This window comes from Drosophila obscura, unplaced genomic scaffold (assembly GCF_018151105.1).
Source record: "Drosophila obscura isolate BZ-5 IFL unplaced genomic scaffold, ASM1815110v1 contig_165, whole genome shotgun sequence".
NCBI classification, from domain to species: Eukaryota; Metazoa; Arthropoda; class Insecta; order Diptera; family Drosophilidae; genus Drosophila; species Drosophila obscura.
This window is the reverse complement of record NW_024542752.1, coordinates 850,498-870,825: the sequence shown is the minus strand read 5'-3', so window position 1 is coordinate 870,825 and position 20,328 is coordinate 850,498. Positions and strand designations below refer to the sequence as shown.

The following is a 20,328-nucleotide window of genomic DNA, read 5'->3' as shown; positions in this document are numbered from 1 at the left end:
TCGCGTGATCTGATTTCAATTGTTTGCCCCATTTAACTCCGTCTCCTGTTCTCCTTTTTTTGCTGTAGATGCCAACCGTGAGCTAAAGACCCTTTCCACTGAGATGCAGCAGCGACAGCAGCGCTCCAAGACGCTCCTCATGCGGCGCAAAGAGAAGAAACCCTGCGAGCTGGAGACGGGCGCCGCTGGTGGCGGTGCCGCGACACCCACCGATCTGGACAAGGATCCGCCGCGTGTGGCACCGCTGGCGCCGCAACTGTTGCAGCTGCCAAGCGCCTCGCCCGTGGTCCAAGTGGCCTGTGGCCTGCATCACACCGTGGTGCTGACGCTGGCCGGTGAGGTCTACACGTTTGGCAGCAATCAGTACGGACAGCTGGGCAGCGGTGACCTGCAGCCGGTCAGCGGTCCGGTGCGCGTACAAGTGCAGGGTGCCATCAGTCAGGTGGCGGCCGGCAGCAATCATTCGGTGCTGCTGACGCACAAAGGAATGGTCTATACATTTGGCAACTATCAGAAGGGACAGCTGGGTCGATTGCCCAGCGATTTTGGCCCCAACATAGACAAGAATCAAAGACCAGGACAGAGTCCGGGTCAGGGTCAGGCACAGCCTCAGCCTCAGCCACACACACAGGATGAAGAGCTGCCCAACAGCACAACTGGCGGGGCATCTGGTTCGAGTGATGCTGCTGCTGCTGCTGCTCTAGAGAGCAGTGTCCTGCCCAGCTGCAGCAAGGAGCTGCCACCCTTGATGCCGAATTTCTCCTGTCCCGTGCTCACCCAAAGGCAAAAGTTTCTCTGGAACTGCTCCCCGGCAGCTGTATTGTAAGTCTGCTGCCACATAAATGGAAAACCAAACTGGAAAAGGTTTCCTAATCTGTTTTTTCCCTCCGTTTTTTTTTTTGCAGTGGCCTGGGTCCCAGTTTTGGCAAGAAAGTCACCTGGATCGGCGCCAATGGGGATCAGACCTTTATCAAAATAGACGAGTCGCTGATCACCGCCCAAATGCTGCCCAAAATGCATGTGGTGGCCAACAGGAAGACCATTTGTGAGTGACAACAGTCCGCCCCCCCCCGTGGAGCCCCCTCATAATTCTCTGCCTCTGTTTTGCAGTGCTTGTGCCCAGCATACCGCTGTCCTTTCACACCCTGTCCATCAATAGGCGGGATGGCAGCTGCACGGCCCACTATCGCGGTCAGAGCAACTTTATCCAGCTAATGCAGGCGCAACCACAGCCACAGGCCAACGAGAGCCAACGGCAAACGGACGCGACGACACCTGTTATGGCCTCACCAGCGCTGGCAGAGCCCGTGGCCGGCCACGCATCATCAGCGCTGCTGACTGCCCTGGCGGGCACTGCCACCGCTGGCGTGCCGATCAACGAGCAGATGTCCAGGAGCATGCACGAGGCACGAAATCAGATCTTCGAAGAGCCCGAAGGTGGTGTTGCCGTGGTCGCCTCTGGCAGCGGCGGTTGCATACCACGTCCGCGTCGATTTCTGAGGCAGCGACTCGACATGGGTGCCCCCGGCTCACCGTCGGACCAACAGCAGTCGCCGCAACAGCTGGCCTTTGCCATGGACCCCAGCTACAATGTGCTGTGGGTCTTCGATGGCGTCTCACGGCGCATACGTTGCCACAATGTTGTGGCCAGCGATATATCCGAAAGCGATGAGGTACGTACAGCAGCACACACACACACACCTATCTGATGCCCTGCTAATTTCCTGCCGAATCCCTTACAGAATGCAGCCAACTATAGGGCTTTGCTCTCGCCGGAGCTGTCGCTGCCCACTAAGGCGGAGGCACGCGTCTCCCGCTCGCAGGGCTCACTGAATCTGTTGGCCTGCCTGGACATACTCACCTCCGCGCAGGACAATATACCGTACTGCTTCGAGCAGACGCTGCCCAAGGCCATACACCCGACAACGGAGACACCGGGCGGCGATTATCAGGTGGTGAATCGCTTTGACAACTTTGGCGGCGGCTGGGGCTATTCGGGACACAGTGTGGAGGCCATACGCTTCGCCTCGGACACGGACATTGTGCTGTGCGGCTTCGGTATGTTCGGCGGACGCGGCGAATACAGCTGCAAGGTGAAGCTCTTCGATCTGGGCAGCGACGGCGGTGGCTACGAGAAGGAGGGCGTCCTTCTCAGCGAGACCAAGGAGGTGCCGTACGAGTGTGCCGCCCGCAGCAAGCATCACATTCTGCTGCCCAAGCCGGTGAGTGCGGCAGCGGGACGCTGGTATTTGGTCTGGGCACGCATCGCGGGACCCTCATCGGACTGTGGCTCGTGCGGTCAGGCATCGGTCACCACCGAGGATCAGGTGGTGTTCTCGTTCAAGTCCAGCAAGAAGGCCAACAATGGCACCGATGTCAACTCGGGCCAGATACCCGCCATCCTGTACCGCTTGGTCACCCAGGACTGCAAGCAAACAGCCGCACCGATGGACGCCGATCCCGTGCAGCGGATATCGCGCGCCTTTGCCAATAGCGTTAGCCGCGAGTGCTTCGAGAGTCTGGTTGTGCTGCTCAGCTGGTCGTGGGAGAGCTTCAAGACGCAGCTGCGCGAACAGAGCGATCGATCGCGTCCCCTGCAGCTGCAGCAGTCGCTGCAGTATCTCGGCTACGTGAACAAATCCTGTCTGCGATTGCTGCGCAAGTACACCAACGAGATCTATCCACAGCGCGCCACCAACACGGCCACAGGTGCTGCTGCTGGTGCGGGTCGGAACAACAAGGGCGGCTCCTCTGGCCCAGCGGCTGGTGGTGGTGGTAGCAGCATGGTGGCTGCTGCTCTGTCCAAATTGGAATCAAAGTCAAGCAAAGGTGAGCGAGCGAGCAAGTGTAATCCGCTTCGTACGCTAATTCTTTGTCTCTCTGTCCTCCGTAGACAAACATTTGCCTCGTGTTGTGCCCAATCCGATAACAGTGTCAAAATACTTTGGCGAACATCCATCCACATCGGGTGCAGGCGGTGGAGCCGGTGGCGGCTCAAGAGGTGGCGGCGCAGATGGATCGGCAGCTGGCACGGGCACACCCATCACACGGAAGGCGAATCTCGAGAATATCCAGCTGGCCGAGTGCGTGGGCAATGTGCGAGCTCTGCTCATTGGCATCTTCTGCGACGACATATTCAAGGACATAGCCACAGACGAGGGTAAGTTGTTATCTATAGAGTCCTCAGCATCATAAGCAATCTGAATGTTCATCCTGCCCTTTGCAGGCTATGCCTTGACCCTGGAGATCCTGGACGAGTGCCATCTGAGCTTTGTGGCCTGCTTCGATGCCTTCTATCCCACCTCGTCGCTGAAATGGAGCTGCCTGTGCGATCTGCTGGCCCAAATGGATCGCGGTGCGCTGCACTCCCGGCTGCTGAGCGCCATTCTGGCGGGCCTGTGCTCGCCCACCGTCAAGCTGCGTGCCACCTTTTCGCTGCTGAGCGCCCCCGGCAACGATCGCCAGTCGATAATCAGTCCCAGCGACAATTCGGGCCTGCCCATGCTATCCTCGACGGATGCCCACCAGTATCCCATACTGGTCGAGCAGATGATCTACCGGACGCAGCAGGAGAAGAGTGACTTTCTGATCAGCTCGTGGACGTTCAAGGATGTGCTGGTGCGTCTGCTGGACATCATTGCCAGCCCCATAAGGCAGCGCATCGAATCGATATATAGCCGCAGCCTGGAGGGCAGCTATCCGGGCAAGGAGTGGATCAACCAGGGCCTCATCGACAACTGTTGCCATCTGCTGGCCCGCGTGCTCGCCGAAATCGTTTACCAAACGGCCATGGGCGAGTACGACAAGCTGTTTCTGCCGCCGCGCACCCTGCACTCGACGGGCGCCAGATTCGCACGCTGCGACCTGAGCCGGACATGGAATACGGGCAACTTTGGCCCCGATGCCATTGCCTTTTCGGTGGACCGTTCGGGCATTGCCATAGCGGGCGCCATGGTCTATACCGGTTCGGGCAGCTACGACTATCAGCTGGAGCTGCTGTTCGACAATACGGTGGATCTGCAGCCGCAGCACAAGTGGGAGACACTGGAATCGGTGTCGGGCAGCTACGACCAGGAGGCGGTGCACAACGATCTGGCGGAGATCAAGTTCGAGCATCCCGTACAAATCAAGGAGCATGCACGCTATGCCCTGCGCCTCTGCTTCCCAGGGGGCACGCACCTGTTCCGGTGACTCGGGCCTGCCCACGGTGCGTGGGCCGTGTGGCACGAACTTCCATTTCTATGCCTGCGATCTGAGCTTCAATGGCACGACACCGGCACGGGGCCAGCTGCCGTGCATCCTGTACTACAGCACACCCGTCAAGCTGGAGGCAGGCGTGGTGGGATCCGGCTCAACGGCGATGGCAGCGGCCGATGCGGTCAGCATGTTGGCGGCCAGCAGTCAACTGATTGCCCACGAGGTGTCCACGAGGGACACGGCCCTGCAGATTGCCTCGGATATAACCAAAAAGTGCACCGAGCTGCTGATCATGGCCCGCAATGCGATGGCTGCCTCGTGCTCGCCCTCGGACAACAGCAGCTCCAATCACACGCAGACAATCGACTCGGAGCACAACATAACGCCCATCGAGGAGCACATGGACATTAATTGGGCCAACAATTCGCGCACTGCTGCCCAGCCACAGCCGCCACAGCCGCTGGCTGCCCAGCAGCCGGCCAGCTCTGCGGCAGCGGCAAGCAGCAGGCGCAGCAGATCCGCAGAATTCCACCGCCCGTGATCTGGGCAGGCGCATTGAGTCCTTTTCGAAGGGCATCATGCAAACGTTGACGTTCGACAAGCGCTCCACGAATCCATTTGAAATGGAAATCGAAATGGGCGCCACCGAGATTGGCGAGGAGGATTCCGATGATCTGGCCAATGGTCAGATACCCAGCCAGAGTCAGGGTCAGGGTCAGGGACAGGGACAGATGCAGAGTGTTGTGCCCATCAATGGCAATGAGCGGGTGGACTTTGAGCTGGCCGAACAGCCAGTGCCGACAGCTCCTCCCCAGGAGGAGATGCCACAGGGCTCACAATTCTCGCAGCAGCAGCAGCAGCAGCTGCAGTCGCTGCTGGTACACTCGGACTCGGAGGAGGCGGCGCCCATCGATGCTGGAGCCGCCGGCTGCAGTGGCTTTGCTGTGGGAGGAGGAGTAGGCCTAGGCGTGGGCGTATCCTCTGTACTGGGAGAGGCAGCGAGAGGAGTGCCACTTGGGGGCGCACTAGCAGGTGGTGGCTGCCCAGTGGCCGCTCTCCAGCTGCTGGAAGTCTTCAATCTGGCCGCCTCCAATATGTTTCACACCCTCCTGCCGCTGGTCTACGCGCACATGTCGAACTTGGCCTGCAGCGATCCCAAGAGCTCAGTACAGATACTCGGCTTAATCAAGGAGATACTGCCACACATTGCGGCCCTCAATCAATTGCATGTATCCAAGGAGCAACGCCAGCCAGAGGCGGCAGCAGCAGCAGCAGCTGCCAATTTTCCGCATCCGCCAGAGGCAGCGCCACCAGAACAGGCAGAAGCAGCAGGAGCAGGAGCACCTCCAGCAGCAGGTAGCTACAGTTCGAGCAACTCTGGAGGATCGAGCAGCACCACCAGCAACCACTATTGCATGGTGGAGAGCGAGCATCCGTATCGGAGTGCCAGCATTAGTTGCTACCGTGTCGAGTTTCCCCCATGCGTCCAGTGGATGACCATCGAGTTCGATGGGCAATCGGGCACGGCACAGCTGGAGGATTATCTGCTGCTATCCATACCCATGCGACCGGCCGAGCAGGCTGGCGAACCTGCCAGCCAAACGGACGACTACTACGATATGCTGGACAACAATCTGCCCAGTGTGCCGGAATCAAGAAGGACCGTGATACCCACTGCATCGGAAATGGGAACAGCAACGGGAGCTGGCAGTAAAAATCGCTCGGCCAATGCCCAGCTACTGATGGCCAGCTGTTGTCGCACTCCAGGGACATCCAGTGGCAGCGGTGCCACAACCGCATCGTCCCCGCTGCGTGCCCAAGATGCCAATGACAGGGAATGGATTGTGGTTAAGAAGTTCAACACGTAAGTGGGGAGACACACACACGAATGCCTTCGTGGCCTCATTGATTAACTCTTTAACAGCGCCTCCAACTGGCTGATGAGTGTCCTCGTTGTGCCCGGCAATTGTGTGGAATTCTCGCTGGAGACATCATCGCTGTATGCCCAGGATCCGCACAATAATCGCTATGGCTTCAAGTGTCTGGTGGTGGGATATGACAATCCCACAGCTGTGAGTATTTCACCTCCCTCCATGTCTCTCTCTTTCTGTCCCTCTTCTTTCCATGCTGATGCCCTAAGTCTCTCTCGCTCAGATTAACGGCAGCAATTCGTGTTTGATACGACTGGAGCAGGAGCTGTCCTATTTGGGCGGCATGTGCTGTGCCAATCTCATGAAGAAGGAGCTCAATATGCCAGGTAAGGCACACACATCCTGTGCACCTCACTAACCAGTAAACTAATTGAATAAATATGAATTTATATCTGCCCACAGAGGACAAGGATGTTGAGGACATGAGTGGCGTTGAGGAGACCATTATGGCACATCATTCGCTGCTTTCCAAGGGATTTGCACTCTCCGATCCACATCTGAATGTACATCAGGCTTTGGAGCCATATCTGCCCATTGGGTAAGTGCACGCGCCGACCGTTGGGGGGGAATTCCTACTGTTATCATTGTATACGGTATTTAACCCATGTCCCCAAAGAGATCTCCGAGTCTAAGTCTCACTGGCTCTGGCTAATCAGTGCTGCATAAATATGTTAATCGTTAATCGTTGCCTATCGATAAATGCATACAAATTTGGCTCTGATTCCGGTTTGTCACAGTTGCAAAAGAAATGTATAAATATGAAACTGTGTGTTTCCTATCGATAGCTCACGATAAACGATAAGCGTTTGATGCTCGATTTATTCAATAGACTTCGCATATGTATGGTTGGATGTGGAATCGCATCCCCCTTGCTATAATAACTATTTACAGGGCGACTTACAATTGACAAATATTATGTTGCTGGATATACACGGACATAATACGTACATAGTATATAGGTAATAGTATATGTAGGTTTAATAATTATGTGGTAGATATTTAGAGCTAAGTTTTAGGCTATGGTTTTGGTACAACAAAAGGTCACTCATTGGTGGATTGGTGGTTCAGTGTGCGCTCGCTACCCGCTTCTCTAGCTTCTCTTCAGCTCTGTGTTTGTTTGTTTGTGCGTCCTGTCTCTACATGTCCTTTGATGTCTGTGTGTGTGTGTCTTTGTGGTGTGTGTGTGTGTGTCTACAAATCAGTCTTCAGCAGGCCAGCATTCTCGATTTGGTATACGATCTGTGTCTCTTTGTAGGTGCGCGGCTCCGGCTGCACCACGTCCAGTTTGCGTCGCTTACGCCTCTGGGCCAGACGCCACCACAACAGCAGCAAAAGGAGCAGCAACAGCAGCCCCAGCAGCACACTGCCCGTCACAATGTACGCCACATAGCTGGTCGTTTGGCACTGCTCGGCTATCAGCTGACGGAGCGGCACAAACTGCTGCTGTTGCTGCTGCTGCGCCTTCGCTCCATTTGCGTTGGGACGCGGGAACAGCAGCTGCTCGCTGTGCAGGCGAAAGAAGTCGGAGCGCGGCAGTGGCGGCTCCACGCTTGTGTCCAGCTGGTAACAGCTCCAGGCATTCACGTAGCGCACCTCACGCAGACTCAGTGCAAAGCGCTCGTCAAAGCGCAGTGGCTGGGCAGCTGCTGCTGCGACATCCTGCTGTCCGGCCGTTGAGGAATCCAACCCGGATCCAGGGCGGGCACTGCGCAGGGTATTGTTGTGGAAGCGCAACTCCAGCCGCTCACTGAGCTGATAGCTCCGATGGACGGTCAGGCTGCGGAAGGCTATCTCACTGGTGGCCCCAAAATCATTTCACCCGCAGCGTGACAGCGTCCCGTATCTGCGCCTCCAGCCACTCGCCGTCCACAGCCACAAAATGATTGTCGCTGAGGCTCAGCTTGGAGACAACTAGAAGTAAGGATTAAAAAAGGCTTTTAGGAGCTGCTGGTCATAGCATTCATTTGGGCTTGGTACTTACGCTTAAAGGAGAAGGCATGCGAATGCACCACCTGGAAGCGATTGTTGCGCATGCTCAGCTCATGGAGCACTTCCAGCTCGTAGAAGGAGCGTGTGGGCAGATCACCCAGGAACTGGCAATTGGCGATTGTTAGCTGCTCCACGGCAAACTTCTTAAAGGCCTACAAAAGGGCAGAAAAGCAGAAAAGCAGAAAACTCGGGCATTAGAGAGTGGGTGCAACAGTGGGCAACAGTAGAGCAGAAGTGATCCTCACCTGCCCCTCAATCCGCTGAATGGTGACACCATCAAGCTTCAGCAATATGGCACTGTTTTTGGTGGTGGTAAAACCAAACGGTTGCATCTGTTCGATGCGTCCGCCCACAAATGAGATCTCCTCGATGTTCCCGTTGATGGCATGCGACTCGATCAACCGCAGATTGACCGCCTCGAATTCGACAATCAGAGCCTTGTTGCTGGCGTAGCGCGGCACAGTCAATGCGTACTCCCGCAGCACCAATTGGCCCAGCTGCCGGAACGAGATCTTGCGCAGACCCTCGGTATTGCTGAGAGCATAGGCCTCCACCACAAGATCGCGACAGTTGCGCACCTCCACCTGAAAGACGGCACCATGCAGCTGGGGCAGGACCATGGCCTGTGTGTGGGCATAAGAGTGGGTGTTGGGGTGGGGTTGAGTCACTTTAGGGGTTGGGTTGCCGTGGGCTGAGTGCGTGACTCACCTGCTCCTCGTTGTTGCAGTCACAGGTGATGGTGGTGTCATGATCGCGACAAATGACTTTGGGCAATTCCGTATGTCCGGGCGCCACCAGCCACAGCAGCATTAACAGCAGGATGCCCCAGGTGGTGGTGGTGGTGGTGGTGGTGGGATCCTTGAGATTTCTGATATTTCGCATGGTTTTTACCTTTTTTTTGGATGTGTGGATGGTGTGTGTGTGTCGCGTGAGTCTGACTTTGGTTGTTGTGTCTGCGGATTTTACTCTTCACTCATATTACTTTAATCACTTTTTGCGTCGTCCGGTCTCTGTGTGGCTATTGCTTGTTATTTTCTTTATTTCACCTCACACTCTTTACACATTATTCTCGCTCTCTATTCTCCTCTGTTTGTGTGTTCGCCTCGTTTCGCACTCGGTTTTTGTCGCTTCTCCACACGGCGGGAGCGAAGAGACCAGACCAGACCAGACCAGAGACCCCCTTCTGCTCGGCTAAACGTTCAACATGGAAATGCTGATAACTTGGAAAACGCTCGGGTTCGACTCTTATCTTTGAAGGTGTTTCTTATCTACTATACAAAAGCACACACACACACACACACAAATACACATAAATATAAATATATATATATATATGTGTGTGTCTGTGTGAGTATACCTAAATGAATTGAATGTTACATTTTGGGGCCACTCTAGTAGACTGCCCCTCCACTAGTCTATAGACAACCCTATTGAGCAGGTCCCACTCCAAAGAACTTCCTCCCCTTGTACACAAAAATTGCAAGCACACGTATTTTGTCTGACTTATACATTTTCTTGTATCACATAACCCACGTACAGTGACTGCAAATAATAATACAAAAAAAAAAAATTAAAACTATCGCCCATTTGAGACGCTTTTTCCTTATTGAAATGCTCCTCCAGATGTGTCAAGTTCGTGGGCGATTGATTTACTATCACAAATAATCACAAATTCTTCAGTCGCAGAATAAAGCCCTAAATTAGTATTCCTATATACAAACTAAAAAAAAATAACACTAATTGTATTTAAAAACCGAATATTGAATTAAAGTGGCTAAGTCAAGGTGGAATGTTATAAGGGAGAGCGGCAGTACCATTACGAGTATGTGTCCCAATAAGGGTGCGCTCTTTACGTGAAAGGGAAACCCAAACTGGGAGAGAGTAATAGATGGAGAACTTTCATTCTGAAAGCTTTCTGATAATACTGTTACTAGCATGCTATTTAAGATCTTGTTTTCACAAAGAAAATGCCAGTCCTTTAATTGTCTAACGGGTCTATTGGAATATACACGACGTTTTGTTTTCGCCCCGCCCCATTCTAGGTAAGCGAAACCAATAATTTCGCCGTACTTTTTGGTATTCATGCACAGTTTAGAATTAGAAATAGTTGACTGAGAGAGACTGAGACTGTTAGAAAACGGGAATAGTATATGGACGTATACAGCAACATGGAATTTCAATTGTTATTCACTGCCTATGATCGATGGGCCAATCGCTAGACGGCATCTTTGACCAACTATAATAACTTTCGACAGTTGACAGTGTCGATCATAATCATCAGCTAACGCAATTGCCCAATGATTGTCCAAGCTGGAAACTATCTGTGGCTCTGTGGCTCCGTGGTTGTGGCTCTAATTGAATCACAACACCAACACCCACCCCCTCTCCAATTGTGATGATCACTTTGCTAGTTTTGCTGCTGCCGCTTCCGCTTCTGCTTCCTTTTACTTCAATCAATGCTGCGCGACTCAGGCAAATGCTGTTAATTGAATTTGGAGGTCGGTACTGTCGTCCATCACATAGGAAATACTGTACTTTTGGGAGTGGATCTCTCTCTGGTAGCCCGAACATGAGCAATTATGCTTTGTGTATTTGTTTATGGCCATTTCCATTTGTTTAAAGAACTTAATTTACAAAAGGAAATGTAGAGTCACCAGCATCGCCAGCTGCGTCGTCGTTTATCTGGCATCTCCCCCTCTCCCTCTCCCCCCCCATCACCATCTCAAGTGGCGACTGTTCAAATATTTGCGCACGAGTCGAGAAATTCGAATACGCATACGCATACACCAAGCTGAAGCTGAAGCTGAAGCTCCTCTCTCAAGTTACACAAAGTCTGGCAATAACTTTGGACTTACCCAATCGCCCCTTTATCATTCACTGACCGAACCGAACGATGACAATCTTAATCGCATATTGCACTTCCTGTACTTATTAGATTGCATTTCTATAATCAGTTAAGTGCTGAATATTTGCTGCTATGCACTTAGGGGTAAAATGACATAGAAGAAAGAAAGAAAAATTAAATTAAATAGAATCAAAGACTGCAAAATACCAGTGACTGTATTTAGTGGACTGTTGGGCCATCTATCTGCATGACTGTGTCTTTTTATATTGCATATTGTGGGTCCCTGACACATTTACTGTAGCATATATGTGGTGAATGATAATATTGTCGCTGACACATATGTACATCAACTGTACGTGTGTTCAAATGTGCACCTCAAATGGCTGGGCAAACCAACTAAAGTTAAACCAACCGATAGTGGCTAGCTGTCACAGAGCTTTCAGAGTGCAAGGGTGCCCACCACCCCCCACCGATGGGGCTCAAGAGCTCCGGATGTGCCGCAGACGCAGTGGAGAGGCTGAACCCTTTAGGTTGAGTTTCCATATGCATCAAGTGGTTTTCATTGTGCGGAGCCATCGCTTAGGAAATTAAATTAAAGCAAAAATTGCATTTCCTGTCAAGTACCCCCAAACCCCCCTTACAGCGCGCCACTCCCGTTACTCAATTAGACGGAAATTATGAATAAATTAACACATTTCATGGATTTATAGCCACAGCAAACGATCCACAGCGCGGACTCGCTGAGCCTCGAATCGAATCGAATCGAATCGTAATCGTAATGAAACGATTCGAATGGTGTGCAAATGCTTCGTTGGACTTTCAAAACCTGAAAAAGCATTGCACAAATGATTGGCAAGCCAATCTACTGCAGCGGATCTGTTTAGATTGGTTGAATCCATCACCATCAGTGTTATCATCAGTCCGGCCCGATAAAACAGTACAGCAAAAGCTCTTCCACGCAACACAAGCTTTCCTTACAGTTTTATTTGTTCTGTAGAAATCTGCTTATCAGTTCACCTTTCTTTTCAAAGCTCTCTCTGGCGTGTAGTTGTTTTTTGTTGTTGTTGTATTCTAAAATCAACCGCAAAAACTCGGTTAACTAAAGGTGCGGTACGGTACAAAATGTGTGTGTAGGGCACTTTTGAAGTGGGGTTAATGTTTTTAGCTTGTTTTTGTTTTGTTGCTTTGTGCTCTTTTTGCTTTCTACTTCATGAAATATTCGTGATTCTAGCTGTGAATTTTCGTGGCTTTTGGCACAAATTTCAGCTGAACTTTTCGTATAACATTGACTCTGGGCGTTACTGTGTATATCTATATATGGATGTGCATATATTCGAAAGCGTTTATTTTTTTAATAGCAAAATCAAAAACGCAAAACTAAAAACAGATTTTTATTTCGCGCTGACTTTTCTTCGTCGTCATTAACCTTGAAATATCGAAAAATCGTTTGACGATGATGACGCGAACGATGACGGGCAGGGCGCATAATGGATATGGATATATGGCAAGGTGTCGTCTGCCAATTTGTATCGGAGGGGGCGTAAGCAAATACACAAACACACACACAGACTTGTGCGTTGCTAATTTACATGATTTGCTCGTCTCCTCTCCCATGGGGCGGGCGAATGGCAAAAACAGCATCAGCATTTCTTGTTTTCCTTCCTTTTGGAACTACCCTTCCTGGCAAAGAGTATATCGATATTGACAGAGAACGAAACTAATACCGAAAAGATCAGCCTCTCAAATCGGTTCTCTATATCTATAGACAAGTATAGATTTGATTAAAATCGGATGACTATATTATACATAGTATCGAAATGCAAGGGTATCAAAAGCTCGACCCGCATATATTTGTTTTTTTGCTTGGATTGTTTGTTTTGGTTTGATGCGTGGGCTGCTGTGCTGTTGTTGCCTTACGCAATTCCCAGCAGGAGAAGGAATGGAATCCAGAGAGGAGATCAGAGAGAGAGGGAGAGTGGGAGATATGTGCATATGCATTGCATCAGACTTCTATACTCTCTGTTTGAGTTCTGTTCTCTGGACTTTTTTTTTGCCTGCAACGATGATGCCCTCTCTAGCTGTTTTTATCGTTTTGAACTTTATTATGGACGCGCCTTGCGGCTGGCTCCAAAATGCCACATGCACACACAGACACAAGCCCTGTGGTTAATAATTTATGTATAGAAACAAAAAACAAACACAAAATGTAGTTCATTTGTACTTTAAATAAGGCTAAGGCAAATATTCGCATTAGCAATGAAATCAGCGCACAAAATTAAAACAGTAAAACACACACGCGACGCCGCCACTAGACGCGAAGCGGCAAGAACCGCAACAACAACAGCAACGGCGGTCAATTCAGCCGTCCGGTCCGTCCGTCCTGCTCTTTAGCTGTTGTTTTTGTTGTTGTTGGCCCAACCGGCGTAAGCGCGTGCAAATGACAAACTGAGCGCCAAAGCGCGACGTTCACGAACCACCAGCCGCCCAGCCCCCACCAGTGACAGCAGAGCACAGCGTTCGGCCGCCACAGCCAACAACAACGAGCAGAGCGCGAGGCAGTGCTGTGCATTCGGCCCCCTAGCGGGAAGTTCTGTTGGCTCTGTCATTAAATCTCTGGCTAAAAATCAGTGGAATTTCATTTTTATTTGCGATGGCTGCGTAATATTTGTGTTTCGTCAAAGCTAATCTTTTAATGTTTAGCTATATTTACCCTATGATCGCATGTGTTCGGTTGTAATTTCGAATTTTATTTTTGTTTTGTAATTTCAAAGCTAGCTTGCTTCTGGCTGAAGTGGCACCACTGCTTGCTGGTATCTCACTCCTCTCAAATCTCTCTCTCGCTGAGCTGGTACGAGCGCCAGGTTGGCTGTGACGGCGACGTCGGCAGCATTTCTAAGCAAGCTCAACAGAAACAAAACCAACAGAAAAAAGAAGCAGAAAGAATTTTTCGCGTTTATTTGCTTTGTTTGCTTTTTGTTTGCTAAAGTGTGGTATGAATGAAGCGGGGGGAGGCTCAAGTTCAGGTGACATTACAGATAAGGTCAGGGATCCTCATTTTTTAGGTTTGAGTTTTTTGCATCTTCCGCTCATGCATGCATAAATCCAATACGAAACTAGAGCAGGGGCCGTTCTGTGGGGCACTTGCCTTACCTCGCAATTACTATACCTTGTTTAAGTTAAAGTTGAATCTGCCGTCGACGCCAGTCGCTGGGCTGGTTGGTGGTCTCTCTGCCACACAGATGCTGATGCTGCTGCTGCTACTGCTTCTCCTTTCATTGCTTGCGCAGCGCTTAATTGAACGGCCACACCGCCTGACATGATGCAGCGCTTGACACTTGCTCCTCCACGAAAGTCCAAGCCCCCGCAAATGCGGAGCGAGAGACAAAGACGACATAAATCAAATCAAAGGCAAACAACAAGCACTTAGTAGAGAGCTTGTTAAGAGCTCGCCGCTCTCCGATCCCCGCTTGAAACTCAAACTCTAGCTGAACCTCAAGCCCCATCCATCCATCCATGTGTGCGTGTTTGTCTTGGAGGGAGGATACTCTTGAGATCATGCAGATGTACATATGCCTTATGTAGAGTCATTACATTATACCTAGCTGCTACCCTGGGAACGCACCCGCTACAGTCTTCACTTTCTGGTAGCTCCTCTTTAAACTTGACTCATTCTTATCGCTGAAAATAATTGAGTAGCAAATTGAGCAAATGAGTGACAGAGATATGTGAGCGCATGCAGATGATAAGCGAGAGAGGCGACAGACAGAACAGAACAGAACAGAATGAGAGAGGTAAGCAGTGCATGCCCAAGGTGTATTTACATAGGGTGAGGTAATAATAACAAACATGTGGTAGGTAATGCTAATCTCTTGTACTTTATTCAAGCTTTGAGTTTTCATCGGTAAGGTAAATCCGTATGTGCATATCAAATATAGCCTGGTTGAGCCACGAAACCATACCTACACGAACAGACATGCATGCCGCTTATTGATCCACAGCCCATTTCTGGCGTGCATGCACACAGACTCGATCAATCTGCTGACTCGACCGACTGACCATATATGCACATTAATAACTCAAAAAGGCTTTTAGAACGGATTTGCATAGCAGCAGTCAGCAGTCAGCTGCCAGCGTTCACTATTTTTCGCTTGCAAATCAAGTTCTACAACATTTCAAAATGCAATTTCAGGCAAACTTGCCTTTTGTTGTTAGCCTATTACCTCGTTACCCCCGGCCATAAAAATCGACCCAAAACAACTGCGGGTGATTAATATTTGTGTACCTGCTGCGATCACAGCAATTGCAGGGTAATAAAACTTCCAACACATACATGTTTGTAGGCAGTACACTATATTTATTGGGGATCCTCCTTCTATTCCTCCTTCCCCTTGACTTGTATAATCGCATAATAGTTGGCTTAAATATGTAGTTCTTTAGTCTAAGCTTAATCGATATTTTTTTTCTCGATTTTCCTGTTTCTTCTGCTTTACTCCTCTTTCTTTTTCTTTCCTAAATCAGCTCGTTTTCTTCAAGTATCACATTTCGTGCTTTTTTTGTTGTTGTTTTTTTTTTGTGCGTGGCAGGCTTTGTGTTGGGGGGGGGGGGGGGGCGTGGCATGCGGCATATCTTTTAGGCATCCGCATAGTCGATCACATCGCCAATCTGTACCGTCTCATCGCTGCCCCCCGAATGATCGGAACCCGAATCCATATGCTCCATGGCCGCCAGACTGGCGGCACCATCCAGGCACTCGAAGCTTCTCACCCTACTCCTACCCCCTGCCCCCATCCCCATCCGCTGACTGTATGGCGGGGGCTGGGCCTGAGGCGGCTGTGACTGTGGGTGGGGTTGTGTTTGTGCTTGGGGATGGGGATGGTGGAACTGTCTTTGGTGGCGTGCTGAAGTCAGCTGATTTGGATGGAATTGTGGCATCGCCTCGAGATCCTGTCGCAGATCCCTCACATGCCGCTGTGGGGTGATATCTGCTCTTCCACTCCCACCGCCTGATCCTCCTGTTGGTGGCCTGCTATTGGGCGTGGCACTGGCTGTGGAACGCCACACGGGCGTGGCATAGCTGACATGCTGCTGCGATGGTGGAGCGGGTGGCAGCTGTGGCTGGTGCTGGTGCTGGCCTCTGCTGGATGGCAACTGGGGGCCCAAATGTCGCATGGGCAGGGCATACTGATAGGCCGGTGGTATATCGTTAATCGCATCTGCAAGAAGAACAAAAGGAATCGATTAAATGGCAATGCATTGGACACCAAATATAACACACATCCAAAGATACATAGATTACAGTCACAAATAGAGATTGAGGGATAAAGCCAGATGCATAGACAGAGAGCGGGAGGGAAAGAAGTACCATTACCAGACATATTTACGAGTAGGTTACGAATGGAAGAAAATTTCAACTAATTTTTGTTTTAGTAGTACCTTCTTGGGTTAATGCGCTCCATATGTGTGTGCAGATTGCCTTTTCTGTGTGTGTGTGTATTGTGTGTGTGTGTATTGTGTGTGTTGTGTATTGTGTGTGGGTGTATGTGTGTGTTTGGGCGCGTTTACAAACATAAATACATACTAATATTTATACATATTTTGTGGATAAAATAATGTGCACGGATTGTATTTGTGGAGCCCAAGTGAACAGTCTTGGTGGACTCCATAATGGATTCTTTGTGCGGCAGCTGTTCCTCCTGTGTCATCTTGTGGGTGAACTCCATGTGAACTGGCTCGCAGCGGGTCCTCCAGTGCTTCATGTCCATCATATATCGTATCGTATCCATTCAATCACATTTTTCAGACTCTCGTTTTCAGGTCATCATTTGCGATTCATTTATCTTTGCTATTTTAAAGGTATTTCTCGAATAAGGATTGGGTTATATTGGGGTTGGGTCCTTAACATCTATCTATCGATATCTGTCGATATCCATCCGGCTATAAATATTATATACAATATATTCGTAATACAGGTTCTACAGGATTACCATGTTAAAAGGTTTACAATCGTTGGGTTTGGAATTCGTTGAGGGGACGGGTGCTGGTTCTAGTGCTAGTGCTAGTGCGAGGGAGTGGTGGTCCGAGTGGGAGTGGCCGGCCACTGGTGTTCCGGTTGCAGTCGTATGTGGGCAGTACGCCGTAACCATAACCGTAACCGTACTTACTGGATGCCGGTGGGACAGTGGAGTTGATGGGTTCCGAGTAGACGGGCGTATCGGTCATCGGATCCGAGGGCGATGAATATTCGCTGGTGAGCAGCGGCTGTTGCGGCTCTTCATAGATGGGTTCCTCGTAATTGGGTGCACTTGGTGCCGCCGTTGCAGTAGCACTGTCGTGGGGCATTGTCGATGTGGCATAGTAGTCCCCACCTTGGGATATTGGGCTGTTACTGTTGCTGTTGCTGCTGCCGCTGGTGTCGTGGCAGTCCAGCAGATGCTGAGTGAGAAGATCCTTAATAATTGACGATCCATTGGGCATCTCCTTGATGGTGTCGATCACATGATTTTTGCACTCGACACGACTCAACTTGCCACTCATCAGCTTCCGGATGCTCTTCCGGGTGGTGTCTCCGTCCCGCAGCGACTCTGCCTGCTTGAGAATGGTGCGCCGGGCATCATCATTAAAGCTGCACAGGTTCGAGTCCCCAAAATCTGCGCCCAAACTGTTGCCGCTGCTTCGCCTTTTGCACACGGCCCGCGGCAGGGCATATACACCCGAAGCGACAATCAATAGCAGCAACACAACGGCTACGATATACAAGGCAATCTTGCCGATGGTAAGGCTATCGCCACCGCCCAGCACATCGCTGGCAGTTCGTGTCGCCCACTGGCCATTGGTGCAGTAGTGTCGCGTCACATTGGAGCTGCCCCCACCGCAGGCTTCGTGTACGAAATGACGCCTGTTGACGCTGCTGGCATTGAAGCATTCCCGATCGCTGGCTATCAAGGGACAAATGATCTCCGAATCGAGATCGTGATCGGTGAGGCGGTGCATCCATTCGTTGTCGCAGCTACAGTCATGCCCCACCGTGATGCGATGAACCTCGCAATTGCTGAAATTCAGGCTGCTCTGCTCCGGATCCTCCAGTCGATTGTTGGCAAAGGTGCAGTTGAAGGGCTTTGACAGCTTGGCCAGCTCCAAGCCGAACTGATTGAACTGCCCAAAGCTGTTGTTCTCGATGACAATATGCTCGCCGTCCTTGACGCGCAGCCAATTGTGTTCCGTGCACTTTACGGTGTTGTCCTGTATGAAAACGAACACGCTAAAGATCTGCATGGCATTCGATTTGATTTTCATGATGCTGCAATAGAAAACAGAATATCGATATAGATATAGATATAGATATATATAGAGAGAGAGAGAGAGATCTACAGAGGCTCATATAGATATCGTGGTACACTCACGTGTTATTCTTGAGCGTCAGTCGAGAGATGCCGCAGTCGATGATTGCTTCGCTGTCAATCATACCGATGGTGGTGCCCTTGAAGGAGACATGATCGCTTCGCAGCTTACTGGTGAGGGCCCGCGCCTCGATTGTTCCAATGTGGCAGTCCTCGAACGATAGCTCCTTGATTTCGGTCACATCGAATGCATTCGTTTGGATCCTGTCGATCGTTGCCTTCACAAAGCTCACCTTAAGCATTGACACATCAAAGCTGCCAATCTGTTCGATTTTGGTGTCCTCAATGCGTAGCTAAAAAACGAGAGAGAGAGAGAAAGGTTTAAATATGATGCAGCCCACAAAGATTGATGGGCGCTGGCCTCCACTTACATTCACCAAAGACTTGGCACTGCTATTCGCGTTGGGGTAGAAGGTCTCCTCCTTTATCTCGAGATTCTCCACATGCCGAAAGGTGCACGAAATGTTCAGGTTCTGGAAGGCGCGTGGAAATAACACCACATCCTGGCTGTTTTCCACCAGCAGCTTGTATTCTCCACCTACACAGAGCACATGGATAAGATGGCTTTGGATTCCTCCTCTCTTAAAAACTCACCTGAGAAGGCTCCCTCGCGTATAAACACCCGTTGGACTTTCCGCACTTGTATGTCCGGATATCCACCCAGATTGTTCTGAAATGCATTCTTTGTGAGCTCCACCTGATCGCTCTCCGTGCTCCCTTGGCCCTCGATGTCAAAGAAATTTACGCGATTCCTGCGAAAGAACTCGTTGTGCAGCTCAAATTGTGTCCTGTCGGCCAGGCGTATTGTTATGGCGGTGATGGCCACTGGCACCAAATACTTTGAGTCCCATTTGGGGGAGAGCTGGTCAGAAGAGAAGCGAATGGCAATCAATTTAGCATTGTGTGTATGTAAATTGTTAAGAGGGTCCCCCCCCCCCACATGCCATCAGAGCAGCGGCGTAAAACGTCGACTCGAGACGCACAGGCGAAAAATGCATAAGAGAATTCCCATGCCATTGTTCAACGTTGTTCACTGTAACTGCTTTTATCGGTCGATAATATTGTATTTTGCACAATGGATACTCGCAGCCAAATATTTTATTAGCCCTATAATTATTGCAACGATTGATTGTTCAAGATAACTGCCAAAAAAACCAAGGCAAATGCACGGTACCTGTGTCTTATTTTAGAATTTTTAATATTAATTAATATTAATTCATAGACTGATTTTATTTTGAAATTATAAAATTCTGATTAAATTTCATAAAAAACTATTTTTTAATTTCGAAAATAGTTTTGGCACAGAAATATTTGAAAATGTGTGTGTGTTTTATTGGCATTTTAATTTGTTTTTGTTGCGTTGAAACTTTCGGTGGAAATGCCCATAAGGGAAATGGTGAAATGTTTAAATGGAGTTCACAGACATCAAAGTGTTGTTGCACCATCCATCAATGTGTGTGTGTGTGTGTGTGTGTGTGTGTGTGTGTGTGTTTGTGTGATGCTTTGTTGTCGCTATGACTTGACGCTTGACTTACATTTCTTTCGCGGACCCCATTCCATCCCATTCCATGTCTGTGCCTCGTCTCCCTATTGTGCGAGTACTTGTATTATTTTTAAACGCAGTGTCTGCGACAACAACCATCCAATTCACAACTTGACCGCAACGCAACAACGTTCATTGCTCCAAAACGACAGACAGACAGACAGAACGAGAGAGACAGAGCGACAGAGCGGACCCGTCTGTAGCAGAATCCACAACTTAAACGCAGAATGGGAGTCTTCGCTTGGTGCAATCTTGTCATTAAATTAAGTGAAAATAGTTTCAAGCTCTCAAGTGCTGAAACCCGGAACGGTACTCCACTGCTGTGGACTCTGCGTTGCCCCTTGGGGGTGACGATTGGGTCGTCTGCTAATGGATCTTGATGATCTCTCGTTGATCTGCTGAAGATCTATCTTCCTTATTATTACT

The 20,328-nt window shown here is 50.1% G+C and overlaps 2 protein-coding genes across 2 annotated transcripts in view; one reads left to right on the top strand and one right to left on the bottom strand.

The window, feature by feature from the left end:
* LOC111076890 (E3 ubiquitin-protein ligase highwire) overlaps positions 1–20,328 on the top strand; it is a 43,283-nt gene that overhangs the window by 3,412 nt on the left and 19,543 nt on the right. The window contains 12 exon segments of the mRNA XM_041591938.1: positions 69–822; positions 906–1,045; positions 1,111–1,673; positions 1,743–2,829; positions 2,894–3,160; positions 3,227–4,161; positions 4,163–4,643; positions 4,705–4,991; positions 5,046–6,061; positions 6,122–6,269; positions 6,352–6,454; positions 6,531–6,666. Of these exon segments, the coding sequence (XP_041447872.1) occupies positions 69–822; positions 906–1,045; positions 1,111–1,673; positions 1,743–2,829; positions 2,894–3,160; positions 3,227–4,161; positions 4,163–4,643; positions 4,705–4,991; positions 5,046–6,061; positions 6,122–6,269; positions 6,352–6,454; positions 6,531–6,666 (5,917 nt within the window).
* On the bottom strand, positions 6,930–9,008 carry LOC111076892. Its single transcript, XM_022370931.2, is given in 5 exon segments — positions 6,930–7,943; positions 7,945–8,039; positions 8,110–8,269; positions 8,363–8,740; positions 8,826–9,008. Coding segments are annotated over 5 exon segments (1,431 nt in total). The 5' UTR covers positions 9,000–9,008; the 3' UTR covers positions 6,930–7,319.